This window comes from Phyllopteryx taeniolatus, chromosome 16 (genome assembly GCF_024500385.1).
Source record: "Phyllopteryx taeniolatus isolate TA_2022b chromosome 16, UOR_Ptae_1.2, whole genome shotgun sequence".
NCBI lineage: Eukaryota > Metazoa > Chordata > Actinopteri > Syngnathiformes > Syngnathidae > Phyllopteryx > Phyllopteryx taeniolatus.
The window spans coordinates 11885811-11902223 of NC_084517.1; the positions used below are offsets into that span (position 1 = coordinate 11885811).

A 16413-nucleotide genomic window follows, 5' to 3' on the forward strand; every position below is an offset into this window, starting at 1 on the left:
AATAAGTAAATAACTCTTGTATTGGATTGCGTTAGATTGTGCCAGTGTGCCTAATGAAATGTCTCATGAATATATGTGGCACATTTAAACATCTTGACTGAAACAGCGTTGTGAGTTTTGACATGGCTTAGAAAAAAGATCGGCATGCATCACATGTGGAAAAGACTGTTGGAAGGAGCCGTTAAAGACAGCAACATTGATGATTCCTGACCAAAATAACTGGAGAAGCATTTAATAACCCTTTCATGCTGAGCTGGTGCCAGACTTGGTTTGGTTCTAGTGTTAATACCAGCGCTCAGTTTGGTTCAACTTGAGCACCTTCCCAATAGCAGTTTGTTTTCACTCTGGCAGAGAGCCAAAGCTATGTCATTACGTCACCAATATAATTTCCATTGGTCAGTATGTGTTTACAAAGGAGCGCACAACTAGAGTTCATTGCCTTCTTGTCGTAAAACAGCAGTTGAATGTTCTCAACAGGAACCTGTGGTCAACGCCCTTGGCCGCTGAAAAAATAGTAACATTCCCGCTCTACCAGCAAAGAGTTGGTGCCAGTCTAGCACCAGTTGTGAGTGCAAAGTGGGTGCTTTTGCATTTGAAGAGCTGGTGGTTATTTTTCCACATGCATGTTCGCTCTGTCTGTTGAATACACTGAAGAGATGTGCTTCACAGAGCGCTAAGTGATTAATGGACTTTACCGATTGATTTGAGATTATTTTTAAGGACTTTTTTTTTTTTTTTTTACTTTTTTTTAGCAGCTTCCGTAGTTCAATATGCGTCCTCATGTTTACATACATTATTTGAATAAAGGAATTTTTTTCTTAGAGGGAGCACTTATTTCAGATCATCTGTAAAGTAAAAGAGTATAGTACTTTACAGTATTTATAAAGAAGAACCATCTTTTATTGTCATGAACATGCATGCATGCACACAAAATGTGTTCTCTGCATTTAACCCATCACAGTGAAGACATACGCATGTTAGTGGAACACACTGGAGCAGCTGAAGCGCCCGGGGCGCATTTTGGGGTATCAGTGTCTTGCTCAAGGACACCAAACCCATGAGTCCGGGTGATGTTGGCGGATGGTCCAGTCGGGGTCTTGAACCTAGGTCCCCCACGGTGGCAGGCGATGACCTTAACCATTGGGCCATGGCTGTGGAAACATTGGGCCATGGCTGTGGAATTTGATGCCAGTAATTCTGGGAAAATAAGCAAAATTTGTTTTGAATTTCATTTGTTTTTTTGTGTTAAAGAAGGGGTAATAAAAATTATTAAAATTGGAAATCGTATTTTTGTGAAAATCCATCCATCCATTTTCTGAGCCGCTTCTCCTCACTAGGGTTGTGGGCGTGCTGGAGCCTATCCCAGCTATCATCGGGCAGGAGGTGGGGTACACCCTGAACTGGTTGCCAGCCAATCGCAGGGCGCATTCAAACAAACAACCATTCACACCTACGGGCAGTTTAGAGTCGTCAATTAACCTACCATGCATGTTTTTGGGATGTGGGAGGAAACCGTAGTACCCGTAGAAAACCCACGCAGGCGGGGCCGGGGATTGAACCCCGATCCTCAGAACTGTGAGTTAGACGCTCTAAGCAGTTGTCCACCGTGCCGCTTTTTGTGAAAATCTGATATTTTATTTTAAGGCCATTTCAGCCAGCCGCCTTCATTGCCTCACTAGCACTGCTTTAGCACCCCCTCCCGCTCATCCCCAGCACGCCACACATAACCACTTGTTCACAGTTGCTGTTCTACATGAGAGAAGGCATCACTCAGAGTTGTCCTAGTTCATTCCAAAAGTCTTTGATGGGGATTGAGGTCGAAGCTTTCAAGTTCTATACATCAAACCCATCCAAAAATGCTTTTTGAACCATTTTCCCCGACTGGGAGAAAAGCATAAAAAAAATCTGTCATACCGGTACCGAAAAGGAACTTTCGAATGCCTAGTTTTGCTTGATGCTATGATTGGTGTATCGTATTGGACATTTACTTTTAAGTGAATCATAACCACCAATCTTTGTCTGAGGTTGAATATGTGAAGCGAAAAAAGTCTCTCTTACAACTAAGAAAAATAAGTCCAAATATTTCTGTCACTCCTGCAGACACAGACACAAATAGCGTGGTAAGACACTGGAATGTGTGGCGACAAGGTGTAGTTAAAAACTGTTAAAATTACCTCAAAGGGCATGACCTCACAGCTGAGAATTTCATGAGTGAAAGAGGAATGGATGGAGAAGGATGGCTGTACCAAGTGAATATGAAATGTATGATGCTTTGCCTTCACAGTTAAACGACATTGAATTTATTATTACACCGTCAAGACATTTAAATCCAAGTGCAGAAAATTATTTTAATGTCTCTTTATAAATTGCAGCAACATACTGTATATCTTAAGGGCTCTGTAATTCAGATACTGTGACACGAATCTCAGTCAGGCCAAGAATCAGTTATGATTGAGCCATATAAATCTTTTGTAGCTACAAGTGGTGTCACAAAGCTGTAAATAACACGGCCATGAAATGTGTAACATTCACACTGGAAGAGAAATTGGAATTACATTATTTTTTATTTTTTATTTTGTAATGTAACATAATTTTTGCATAAAAATTGGCACCAGTCTCAATCTCAATATTGTTAAAGTAGCCTATACAGTGGTGTATTGTTTTTGCCAGATTTAACATTTTAAAAGCTGTTTTAAGTGTTATATATTCAATGTTGACATAATTCAAATACAGCACTTCCTTTACGCAAATGAACATTATCAATGTAACAGACCCTGAAAGTGCCCATGTTCCATTTTCTCTTCTGCTTATTTTCCTTAGCAGCAGCGTGACATGTCTACGCAGTCACTCTTTCCCCAAAACACCCATAGTCTATCTGTTTAGGCTTACAGATAGAAAATGGACAATGTCTGTGCATGCATGGATGTGTGTGTGGCATTGTTCCTAGTGTGATGACTGCTCGTGCAGCCAAGGCTTAACTTTTTTGCTGAGTAACCTTGTGACCAAAGTCTGTCCTGAGTCCAATAGGATGTGTGAGTGTGGCCCACTTGCTGAATTGACAGAATGTGTCTTCGTTGACTTCATGAGAGGTTATCTGCTCAATTGAAACTTGGGACACTAAATATTGAGAGAATCTATCCATGATAGCAGTGTGGCTCTTTGAATAACTATGCCAGTCACACTTTAGTCACTATGTACCCAATGGATAGCAGCAGACCTTTGCAATGGTGTCGAATTGCATTCTCTCCAACATCACTACCCCCATGTAACTTGACAGCTAAAGATAGTGATCAAAATATTAGAAACACCTCTACATATCTGCCATTAAAACCACAAATGCACGGTAACAGACAACCACAACAACATTAAAGACTCGATTGACCATAGTTCTGAACGTGAGTGTGAATGGAAGTTTGTGTTTATGTGTTATGTGATTGACTGACGACCAGTCCAGGGTGTACTTCACCACTCGCTCAAAGTCAGCTCGGATAGCCTCGCTAATGAGAACAAGCGGGACTGGAAATGGATGTATGGATATTATATTGAGAGTTCAGATACAGTTATCAACATATTAAATATGAACATATTCACTATAAAAATGTGGCCTATGCTCCACACACAAAACAATTTGCAGTGGACAAACAACTTCAAATACAATTCATGACAAACAATGATGAAGTAAAGTTTTTCTGATAGTCAATCAAAACCAAAGGTTATAGTACTATGTTTGCGAAGGTAGAATTTGGATGCAGATCTAATGGCTTTCATTAGAATGTGTAGGTGTATTTTAATATACACGCTCAGGCACTCATCGTAGTAACCCGAGTCTAAAAGGATAACCATGCACCACATAGTCTATCGGGACTGGAGCATATACCCTAAAATGTCTTACAGGTGTGTTCATTGTAGTGTCAAAACTGCAATGCTCCCATTAGGAATTTAACTTCAACTTTGTACCTGATCAGGTTTGTCCCCTTTTATAGAACTGACATTATGTGGAACTTAAATTGGTCTTGATTTACGAAAACAAGGTTTCTATTTGCTTTATTAGGAAGGAATATATACTTATAGTGTGGCCTATGTATTACTGTATATTAATAGTTTATATCAGGATATACTAGATATGCCCTTGGGTTTGAATTTGTATGGGACGTATTGTACCACAAAGGCATCTAAAATACCACTATCACTATGGATACAACTAAGAGAAATGTGGGTCGTTCGGAGTCTTTCCTCCATGTATGGACCAAACTAAGTGGTGTAAAAACAATCTCACTTTTTCATGCATAATCTCTTGAAATAAAAATAATAGAGGGAAGAAAAGGGGAGAGGACACTGAAGCTATATAGCCCCAAAAATAAATAAATAAATAAAATAAATAAATAAACAACAGCCCCAAGGCTCTTTGTTTCTGCTTGTAAACTGGAAGGATGAGTTACACACCTAGTGACACCTCTGTCTGTATGCCTTCCCTCCACTCTGCAACTCTCTGTTGACGTTGTATGTCTGTATCGCGTCTCGTGTCCATTTTTATCTCTCACAATCCTTGTCTCGTGTTGGTGTTGGACTACAAGACTACAAGCAAGAATCCCAAGAAAACAGTCCGAAAGGTACATAGGTGTATAAAAATTTCATCCATGTGGAGATTCTCAAAAAAAAGAAACTCAATGAAGCATTATGCAGGATCCTTATTGCACCAAAAACAAACGCAGGCCAACGAAAAATTTTATTATGGTGGCGGAAGTTATAAAATCACCAGAAAAAAACAACCACAGCAGGATAAAACACTGGCAAAAGCGCAATAAACTGTTTGGGAGCAGACAATAACAAGCTGGCTGGCATATGTAGTCCTGAGTAATTGACTAACTGTTTCCAGGGGTAAACCGATAGCAAAGTTCTAGAGGGTAAAACTGGCACACAGTTGATTTGTACATGCGGTTAGTATAGTAATAGACATTTTTCTCTCGTGTCTACATTATTTCAAGTACAGTACAGTATGTGTTTATGGAAGCATAGAGTACAATGAATGAGCCGACTTGACGTGATGTATGAATAAAGGTTTGCGTATTTGAAGCATAAGGCCACAACACAAAGAACATATCCCATTTCACATTGGATAGGACAAACTGATGGGGGGGTGGAGGGGGGATAGGATACTTACACACACACAGATTCACACACAGACGGAGGCAGACATGCTCGTACATGCTCATACACATACAATGGCACACGATCACACATTACAGGGATCAGGTGAGAGGATATATGGCACATGATGCCTCACACCTCTGGTGTTACATCACCTGTTACCTCATCATCATATCGCTGACACAATCATCATCATCATCATCAACATGGCTGCTGTCTTTTTAGTGACGATCTAAAGGCTTGCTGTCAGTTAGCATCGCCATTATTCTTTTTCAGGAGTATTCAAAACGTCTTAAGATGTCAACAAGTAAATGTAAATTGTTCGCAGTGGCAAAATTGCACTTAGTTACTGTGAAAGAAATACGTGAGCTGTGCACGTTGTGGATCGCTGGATCAGATGTACCATCTAGTGGACATACAGTGGAAATCTTTATTTCTCTTCAGGTTCACTATTGTGTGCAGTGCCATATCGACGTTTTAACGATTAAATGATAATCATCATCATTATAATTATAACACAACGAAAAACTGGTTCTATTTTCTTTCAAAAATGTAATCATTCCAGTCACAGTGAATTGTGCACAGTTTTCCTAGCATATTTTAAAGTGGGAGGACAGATGTCACATCCGGAACCTTCGATAAGGGGAAATTTATATGGTCGGACACAAAGATGGACGACGTACCAGCAAATGCAAACGAGCGTGAGTTTTTAAACGTATACATTGACATTTAATTTAATTTCAACAAAGCAAAAGTGAACAGCGAAACTTTAATTTAATGCCAAATTTCCATTGAGTGGTGTAGAAATATTTGTTTGCGTTACTGCGTCACCGTTGGACGCAACCTATTTTCCTCTTTAAATTGCAAGGGACTTTCACTTGATGGTACGCCGACGCAATTAATGATATATTCTTCAGGCAACTATTCGTTTAGTGTTAACTTTGACTGTGAGTAGTGGTTTCATGAGCTACAGCAACGTATAGAAAAGTTGCTGAATCTCAGTGACACAGCTCCCAGCCACTATTGTTTGGCAACGAGCCTAGAAATGTAAACATTAAAATAATCCCCCCCCCCGCCCTATCATAAACACTCGTTGTAGTTGTCAAGTTGTTGTTGTTGTTGTTGTTGCTGCTGCTGTTGTCCTGTTCGGCTGTCAAATAGAATGGAAGATCTGTATCCCTTTTATGCCGGAACAGTTTTACTGTGTCACAGTGGAGTTTTAAGCTTCCGCTGTGGTTTCTTGGTATTATAATTGATGTTTATTGAGAATTAGAATCGATCAGTCAAACAGAACAAAGTTTCCAGAGGGGAGAGAGAAACGAAGACAAAAGACAACCCACTAATTGTAAACAGGATGAGAAAAGTAACAGTTGACAAGTTATACATTCATTCCAAATACAATTCAATCATGGCTCGTGTTTAGATGACTTTGTTGCTGGAAGTGAATTTTAAATGATTAACAATGGGTCATGAATTTGTTTGAGACTAGCCTGAGTTTTTGCAGCTCAACCGAGACAATGTGTCAGGTCTGTGTTAGTTAAAAAACAAAACAGAAAATGCATTAACATAACTCAAATGACTGTTATTTAATCTTTCAGACTGTCCAGGTACACGGAGTGAGCAGGCAGGGAACTCTTCATCATGTCAGGGCTGTCCTAACCAAAAACTGTGTGCTTCTGGAGCTACTAAGGTCCCCGACCCTGGTAGCGTATTAGTCCTTTCAAACTGAGTGTGTGTGTGTGTGTGTGTGCGCGTGTGTGCGTGTGCACGTGCGTGTGTGTGCGCGTGGCTAAGTATGTTTGTATGTATGTATGTATTCATTCATCATTCATTCAACTAAAACCAGTAAGAACCAGGATTTCATCAGCTCAATAGAAAGTGGTATAAGAGTAGGCATAAATTATATTTGAGCTTGATACAAAATATAACTAAATTAACCAATTTCAACTTCTTTTCATACATACTTTGGCTTCTGCAGCCATTAAAGAAATAGGATCAAAGCTGGCGACGGTTAAACACAAGATCCTCGTGCTATCTGGCAAAGGAGGCGTGGGGAAGAGTACGTTCAGTGCTCACCTGGCCCACGCCTTGGCAAGTGACGACACCAAGGAGGTAATGTTTTAGTTTTTTGACCATTCAAAGCTGTTTTTTGGGGGGCACAGTAACCGTTTGAATCTTGTTCTATGTTGTTTTTACCACCTTCTCTCACTCCAATATTACATAAAACTAAGGAAAAGACCACAGTATGTTCTGCCATCTTCAATTTTAGGTTGCCCTCCTGGATGTAGACATCTGTGGTCCGTCGATTCCTAGAATCATGGGGTTGGAGGGTGAACAAGTAAGTTATGACTAGTTTTTTTTTTTGTTTGTTTGTTTTTTACAAGGAACGTGGCTATATTATTAAGTAATTTGTTGCTTTGAATGTACAGAATGTTTTGTATTGTTGACAGATCATTACTTCAGAAACACAGGGAACAGTTTTTTGGTGCTATTTGCCATTAAGGCCAGTAAGTTATTTATTCCCCTGTCCTCAGGTACATCAGAGCGGGTCAGGCTGGTCCCCTGTGGTGAGTCACTTCAGACAATGCTTGAGTTTCTCAGCAGAAAATTACAATAATATTCTACAGTACATTCACTGGCTATCTCATTAGGTATATCTCCATCTATTGAGAGCCAATACAATAGTTTATATCATATATTCAGATTTTACAAACACACAGTTCTTACTAAATTAATACCTCTCTGACAGCATCAACCAAAATTTTAGATTAAAGCTCTTGTTCTGGAGCTCATTTGATTAGATTGTGTGGGTGTACTTAATAAAGCATTCAGTGAGTATAAATTCAATGTGTCTGCCTTGTGCTTGTGTTTTTCAGTATGTGGAAGACAACCTCGCTGTCATGTCTATTGGCTTCCTGCTTGGTAGTCCTGATGATGCTGTAATCTGGAGAGGCCCAAAAAAAAACGGTACATCACAGCATCACATTTGCTAGCAATATTTGTGTATACAATGTGTGTGTGTGTGTGTGTGTGTAATATATATATATATATATATATATATATGTGTGTGTGTATATGTATATATATATATATTTATATGTGTGTGTGTATATGTATATATATATATTTATATATATATGTGTGTGTATATATATGTATATATATATATATATATATGTGTGTGTGTGTGTGTGTGTGTGTGTGTGTGTGTGTGTGTGTGTGTATATTTTTTTTCCAGTGATAATTTGACCTACGTATAACCTGTTCTACTCAATTAGACATGAGGATAATTTTAGGATAAGCTTATGAGACATAAGATTGTCTGCCGTTTGATGTGCTTGGTCGGGAAGGGGCAAAAACAGCCCGATTATTGTGTGTATCGGCCTTTCTGTAATAATAGCCAAAGGTTCTACAACAAAATATTAATTTGAGGGCGTACATATTTATGAAACCAGGTTATCGTATGTTTTGGTTTTTTTTCCACCCCTCTTAAAGATAAATATTTTTGTTTTCCAATTGAGGTACACAGGTTATAGATCACATTAAAGGTCGAAACAGTTTAGAATAAAAAATTTTAAAAATGGGCTTTTGAACAGGGAGGTGTAGACTTTTTCCATTCACTGTAAATGAGGAATGATGAAAGGAATACTTTATTAGTATTTGAGACTGATTTGCTTTTTCAGGAATGATCAAGCAGTTTCTGCGGGATGTGGATTGGGGGGAGCTAGATTACCTCATTATTGACACGCCCCCTGGCACGTCGGACGAGCACCTGTCAATTGTGCAGTACCTAAGCGCCACCCATGTGGATGGAGCAGTCATAATCACCACACCACAGGTACAAAAAGGGAAATAGTCACTTGCACCACTCATGAAAGCTGTAACAAAAAGTAAACACGTCTCAGCATAATGCTGTGCTATTCTGCACAAATGCAAACTAAAGCAATATGATTAACATAGTGTTAAAGGTCCCATATTTTGGCAGTCTAGACCTCCATAGAGTCACTCTCTATCATGGACTTATATATTGTATGTAGTATACATGTGTCAATTTCACTTAAAAAAAACGCCTTGGTTTTGTCATGTGTCCAGAAAAGGCCCTTCTAACAGCTACTTCTGTTTGACCCACTTTTTTATCCACTTTGTCCATATTAGGTTAAGACCGCCCCCTATGCGCTGATTGTTTTCCTCCATGTAGAAGAGCCACTTCTGAGAGCGTATGTGTTTATGTAGACAGCGCTGGCTTCGGAGCGAAGAGGTAGGCAGAGATGTTCGCTCGTAATGAAGATAAGCTCAAGAAATTTGAAAGACCTGATTTCAGGCCTCTCGGCAGAAAAACATCTGGAACTCATGAATGCGTGGACGATTTTAATTCATATATCACATGATTATTGAAGCACCATAGGTACAATTTTACATCCCAAATACTAGAAAAAGTTGGTTTGGCAAAATACGGGATCTTTAACTTGACTCTGTCAATCACAAATGAGCATGAAAAGGATTTCTCTCTGTATGGAATTCATTAGACATTGAATGCAGTATTTTACAAATGAATGAATATGAATGTATTTAGAGGAAAGACATTCATAGCAGAAAGCTGTTAGTTTCTTTACATTTCCCCCCAGATAAATAAGCAAGATAATTTAGATAAATAATGTAGGCAGGGCACGCAGTGATAAATTGCCATTCTTATACCTGCCATCCAACCATTTTCTTTCCCACCTATCCTCGTTTGGGTCTCGGGTGAGTTGGAGCCTTTCCCAGCTTGCAGACAAATAACCCATGGAAGAAAATTGTCTTCAATTTACTGTTTGTCATGAATGAAATGCTTTGAGTAGACTTAGTGTGGCTGAGAGCAGACAGCCATATAATCAAACCTTTTTTCATCTTTTACCGAACCAAAAATAACGACACGAGGTGGGCGTTACCCAAATATAGCCTGTTGGTGCACATATGTTTGAAGTAATATTCATAATTCACATTGTTGCTTACTGTAGGAGGTCGCTTTGCAAGATGTTAGAAAGGAGATCCGCTTCTGCCAGAAGGTCAAACTGCCAATCATCGGAGTGGTGGAAAACATGAGTGGCTTTGTGTGTCCAAATTGCAAGGTCAGTGGAAAGATTGCAAATAAACATGACATGCATATTTTTTATAAACATTAAACACCACCTGGCTGGTGAGTGAGCAAAATTGTACACTTTTAAACTTCTATAACCTGCGAGAATCAAATTATATAATTTCTCATCATGTATTTAGATTATAAAACAAGAAATGGAATTCAGAAATGTTTACTGTTGACACTTTTGTTTATATGTCCATTCTGCAACTGTTTGAGAGTCTGTTTACAAATGTACTCAACACAGGTTTTTGTGTTGTACTGTCTTTTAGAAGACATCACAGATCTTTCCTCCAACCAGTGGGGGTGCTGAGACAATGTCTGCGAACCTAAATCTGCCCCTGCTCGGCAAAGTGCCTCTCGATCCAAGGATAGCAAAAAGCTGCGATGAGGGCAGGTCTTTCCTTAATGTTATACCGGACTCTCCTGCTGCTGAAGTGTACAAGACAATTGTGGAGCGTGAGTTTACTTTGGTAATTTTGTTTGGTTCAGGTTTTTTCCCCCAGATTTAGGTTATGACTTATTCCAGTCAGCCAGGCAGTGAAGGAAGTCCCAAAAAAGGGAAGCAGAAGAAAATGGTTGTGTCACAATTTAGTGTCCGTGCATAAAAGATTAAAGTACCTGTACAGTGAACTCCCGTTTCTGGTGGGGCATATATAACCACCCAAAACCGGTGGTTATCTGTGATATAACAACACCATATTTAAAAAAAAAAAACAACATTAAAAACAACAACATTGTTTTAATAGTTTTACTTCTCCCACACGCTTTAATATCACACTTAAACTTATTAAACCACACATGAATTTATTAAAAAACACTTTTTAAATCATTCCTTAACCACTGTTCTCACTCTCCCTCGCAGTTTTCCAAATATGATGCAAAGTGTGCTTGCTTCAAGCAGGTTTTTTGTGTATTTACTGTAAAACTGACACATAAAACAGAATTAGAGAATTAAACATTGTATGTATAAACACCAAAACATTCAATCAAAGCATGTAATTTTGTCCCACAAAAGTATGTTAGTTTAATGCAGACGTATACTGTCAAGTGAAACATCATGCACAGGCTAACGGAAACTAGTATAGATATTACGGTGATTTTAAACATTCATACAACTTCTACTTGAAGAAACACGGAGCAGCAGCACATTTAAACAGAGCATGAGCATACTGTAGTGATGCTTCGATGTACGGATCAAATTCGTTCCATCCACTACCACGCTCGGAACTCAAATAACTCATTTCTCAAATCATCTCTCACTATTGAAATTAATAAAATTGCCATTAACCTGTTCCAGCTCCCAAAATACACAAACAAAAAAGGTTGTAATGTGTTTTTTTTGTTTTTGTTTTTTTAAATAGCACTCTACAGTATTGTACTGCATAAAACATACAGTGATAATAGAATGTAAATAATTAAGTTTCAGCTAATTTAAGTTCCCTGCTGCTGCCCTAGTGATTCTAACTAAAATCATTGTGCGCAAGATGAGGCAAAAAATATTTAATAAAGAAAATTTAAAAAATTGGGTCACTCATAAGTTGGTACTGTGCTCTCTCTGCTTAGTTGGAATGTTGACCATGACTGGAGGTGAGATGAGGCTCTCCTCTGCCTCTTCTTGCTTTTAATTACACATTAATCTCTTCTAGTAGACATCAGTGCTGCCCGGCATACTGCACTGAAGGCTTGCAACTCTAAATTCGCACATGCCTGTGTACTGTAAAAACCTCTAAAAACTCTCTCTTAAAAACCTGCGATATAGCGGGGGAATGAATGATTAACCGCCATATAGCAGGGTAACACTGCCCTATGGTGTGTGCAGCAGATATGCATTGTTACAGGATTTGAACTGAAAGACCATACACACATGCAATTATGTCACATCTTTCTCCTTTCCTCTTATCAGGCATCAAGGAATACTGTTTCATCCATGCCCCAGACGAGCAGAACACTATCTGAAGCAGCTTTTATGGCAGTCCTGTTGGACAAAGCTAAGACATGATTCCATTTAGAGACCCAATCTAGGAATGACTCTCATAGCCACCCAGTGGTTCTTTGTTGAAATGTGAGTTTTCATTCACAGAATATTTGTGGTCTGAAAATCAATCTGTCAATAAAAAAAGTGTTTTAATAATGTCATTTACATGAATTTGTTACACTTTGTAATAGAGAAATAGATGAAACAATACAAAAAAGATATGTTTTGTCTGAATTCCCTGTTTTCAGTCATTTTCTGTGATGAAGTCTTGCTCGTAATGCTAATTTATAGATTCTGATGCACACACAAAAACAAATGAATCAAAGAAAAATTTAATTAGACTAGAAAGTAAAACTGACTGAATTCTTTGATCTACACTTTCTTTTACATCTGCACCAAAAATAATTGATCATGTAGTTACTCTAAGATCCTGCTAACTGATCTACAACCAACAAGGTAATACAAAAGGGAAAAAAAAAAGACATTGAGCAGCTTCATGCTGAAGTGATTTTGAAGTCTTATGTTCTGTTATATGGCTATGCTGCAATAAAATGTGTGAATTAAAATGTGTGGTCTTGTCGAGATAGTGATCTAGTTTTTATGATCATAATGGCATTGCTAAAGCAAATGTTATGGTGGCCCAAGTGTTTTGTACAGGACTGTATAATATATAGGAATATTTTTTTAAAAAGTGTGCTAGTGTCTAGGGGAAGATGTTTGAGCATTCATTTGAAGGGCCCATATTTTGGCTATTTAGACCTCCATAGAGTGACTCTCTATCATGGACTTAGTATAAAAGTGTCAATTTCATTTCCAAAAACACATTGGTTTTGTCATATGAGTGTCCAGAAAAGGCCCTTCTGACAGCTAATTCTGTTTGACCCAGTTTTGTATCTGCTTTGTTGATATTTGGTTAAGACCGCCCCCTTTTCTCTGATTGGTTGCCTCCGTGTAGAAGACCCACTTGCGTGAGCATACGCGTTTGTTGCATTGACAGCGCTGGTTTGGGAGCGGAGTGGAAGGCGGAGAAATGGCTTGCCATAGACATTTGATCATTTATTCGATAAATGCGCTGCGAGAGCATTTGTTTGATATCCTTTATATATAGCTTAAGTTCCATATACTAGTACCCTCACTAGATTGACAACTTTGGCATACTACTTAGACAATGCGCGTTACCCATGGGCAAAACTCCAGTAGTTGACAACTGTGTACTACTCGTAATAATAGTGACATAGAATTCTACTAGTAACATCTAGTGGTACTAGTAGCTTCCAGATGTTGACTAGTGTGCTGTTTTGCCTCACGAGTAACAAGTACAGTATTGCCCTACTAGTAAGCCAAATTGGAAGGCAGAAGTGGAAAAAGACTATTCGTAAGAGACAAGTGTGCCCTCTTTTTTAAAAGTTAGCAATGCAATAAATACGAGCTGACTAAACCCCTGTACTGTAAAGCGGAAATGAATCTGCAACACTTCCATATGTGTCACGTGGCTTCTTTCCTTCTGCAACGAAGCATTACAGCAATAGATTTTAACAAAACAAGCCAACTCAAATTATCAAACCTCACAATTTTCAGTTTTTTGTCAATTTTTTTTTTATTAAATCCAGAACTTCAATATAAGTGACCATTACGCCACAGGCTTCCACAGAATGAGGAAATAAGCAGAGTTTTACAACACTTCTCAGACATTTTTGAGTGTTTGAGCGTTAATAAATGTTTTCTCAAGCTATTTTCAGCACTTTAAAAATAGGTTAATATTGTGTAAAAATAATGGATTGTCCATAATGAACACCATGTTCAAGCATAAGGGTATCCACACATGCACTTGGCACTAGGACACCCTAGGTCGCAGTTCGATGATCGACTTGTCTGGTCGTGTCATCGGACTTGCGGCCGCATGTCTTGGACACTGGTGAAGAGAGGGGCGGAGCTGTCAACTGATCACCACCTGGTGGTGAGTTGGCTCCGACGGAAGATGCCGGTCCGACCTGGCGGGCCCAAATGTATTGTGAGGGTCTGCTGGGAACATCTGGCAGAATCCCCTGTCAGAAGAGTTTCAACTGCCACCTCCGGCAGAACTTCACCCACGTCTCGCGGAAGGTGGGGGACATTGAGTCCGAGTGGACCATGTTCCGCATCTCCATTGCCGAGGGGGCTGATCGCAACTGTGGCCGTAAGGTAGTCGGTGCCTGTCGTGGCGGCAATCCCCAAACCCGTTGGTGGACACCAGCTGTGAGGCATGTCGTCAAGCGGAAGAAGGAGTCCTATTGTCGCTGAGGCAAAAACTTGGACATGGGAGGAGTTCGGTGAGGTGATGGAGAACAACTTACGGACGGCTTTGAGGAAATTCTGATCCAACATCTGGCGTCTCCGGAGAGGGAAGCAGTGCACCTTCAACACTGTATAGTGGGGATGGGGCGCTGCCTACCTCGACTGGGGACGTTGTGAGTCGGTGGGGAGAATACTTCGAAGAACTCGTCAATTCCACCGACACGCGTTCCCATGAGGAAGCAGAGTCTGGATTCTCTGAGATGGGCTTTCCTATCTCTGGGACTGAACCACCTCGGTGACAAGGCCCCAGGGGTAGATGAGATTCGCTCGGAATTCCTAAAGGCTCTGGATGTTGTGGGGCTGTCCTGGTTGACACGCCTCTGCAACATCGCGTGGACATCGGGAACATTGCCTCTGTATTGGCAGATGGGGGTGGTGGTCCCCCTTTTTAAAAAGGGGGACTGGAGGGTCTGTTCCAACTACAGGGGGATCACACTCCTCAGCCTCCCTGGTAAGGTCTAAGTCGGATCTCAGATTCAGGAGAAGCAGTGTTGTTTTCGTCCTGGCCATGGAACAGTGGACCACCTCTACACCCTCGGCAGGGTCTTCGGGGGTACATGGGAGTTCGCCCAACCAGTCCACATGTGTTTTGTGGACTTGGAGAAGGCATTCGACCATGTTCCTTGGGGTGTTCTATGGGGGGTGCTTCGGGAGTACAGGGAGCTGAACCCCCTGATATGGGCTGTTTGGTCCCTGTACGACCAGTGTCAGAGTTTGGTCCGCATTGCTGGCAGTAAGTCGAACTCGTTTCCGGTGAGGGTTGGACTCCGCCAAAGCTGCCCTTTGTCACGATTCTGTTCATAACTTTTATGGACAGAATTTTTCGGCGTAGAGGAGGTCCGGTTTGTTGGCCTCAGTATTGCAATTTTGGTTTTTGCAGATGATGTAGTTCTGTTGGCTTCATCAAGCTGTGATCTCCAACTCTTATTGGAGCAGTTCACAGACGAGTGTGAAGCGGCTGGGATGAGAATCAGTACCTCCAAATCTGAGACCATGGTCCTCAGTCGGAAAAGGATGGAATGCCCTCTCCGGGTCGGGGATGAGATCCTGCCCCAAGTGGGGGAGTTCAAGCATCTTGGGGTCTTGTTCATGAGTTCACGTTCCTACCCTCACCTATGGTCACGAGCTGTGGGTCGTGACCAAAAGAACAAGATCCCAGATACACGCGGCCGAAATGAGTTTCCTCTGTAGGCTGTCCGGGGACTCCCTTAGAGATAGGGTGAGAAGCTCGGTCATCCGGGAGGGGCTCAGAGTAGAGCCGCTGCTCCTCCACATTGAGAAGAGCCAGATGAGGTGGCTCGGGCATCTGTTTTGGATGCCTTCTGGACGCCTCCCTGGTGAGGTGCTCCGGGCAGGTCCCACCAGGAGGAGACCCCGGGGACGACCCAGGACACGCTGGAGAGACTACGTCTCTTGTCTTGCCTGGGAACGTCTCAGGATCTCCTTGGAAGAGCTGGATGAAGTGGCAGGGGAGAGGAAGTCTGGGCTTCCCTGCTAAAGCTGCTGCCCCCATGACCCGACCTCGGATAAGCGGAAGAAAATGGATGGATGGACGGATGTGTAAGAATAACAAATGAAGTGTGGACAGACCAATAGTATTGATTTGTGAAGCAAACAAGAACACGCACTACAATAAGGAAATGCTCATATTCTGTCTCTGACGTCAGCAGGTTCACGCAGGTTTTGATCCAAATCTCGGTGAGCCAAAATCTGGCTGAGTCTATTTTGGCGGGGAGTTTTTCTGTCGACATCATTTTTCAGTCCAGAAACATGGCATAACTGCCAATGTTCACAGCATTAGAGAAGTCCTTTAAGCTGATATGGACTAAATGCTCAA

The 16413-nt window shown here is 40.7% G+C and overlaps 1 protein-coding gene across 1 annotated transcript; it reads left to right on the forward strand.

Moving 5' to 3' along the window:
• The first annotated feature begins 5699 nt into the window (after positions 1 to 5699).
• nubp1 (nucleotide binding protein 1 (MinD homolog, E. coli)) lies at positions 5700 to 12812 on the forward strand. The gene is made up of 10 exons (XM_061748117.1): positions 5700 to 5849; positions 6747 to 6851; positions 7127 to 7260; positions 7418 to 7486; positions 7683 to 7715; positions 8025 to 8115; positions 8832 to 8986; positions 10146 to 10256; positions 10537 to 10723; positions 12171 to 12812. Exons 1-10 carry the CDS (start codon positions 5819 to 5821, stop codon positions 12221 to 12223), a joined length of 969 nt encoding a protein of 322 aa, XP_061604101.1. The 5' UTR covers positions 5700 to 5818; the 3' UTR covers positions 12224 to 12812.
• Positions 12813 to 16413: the final 3601 nt, after the last annotated feature.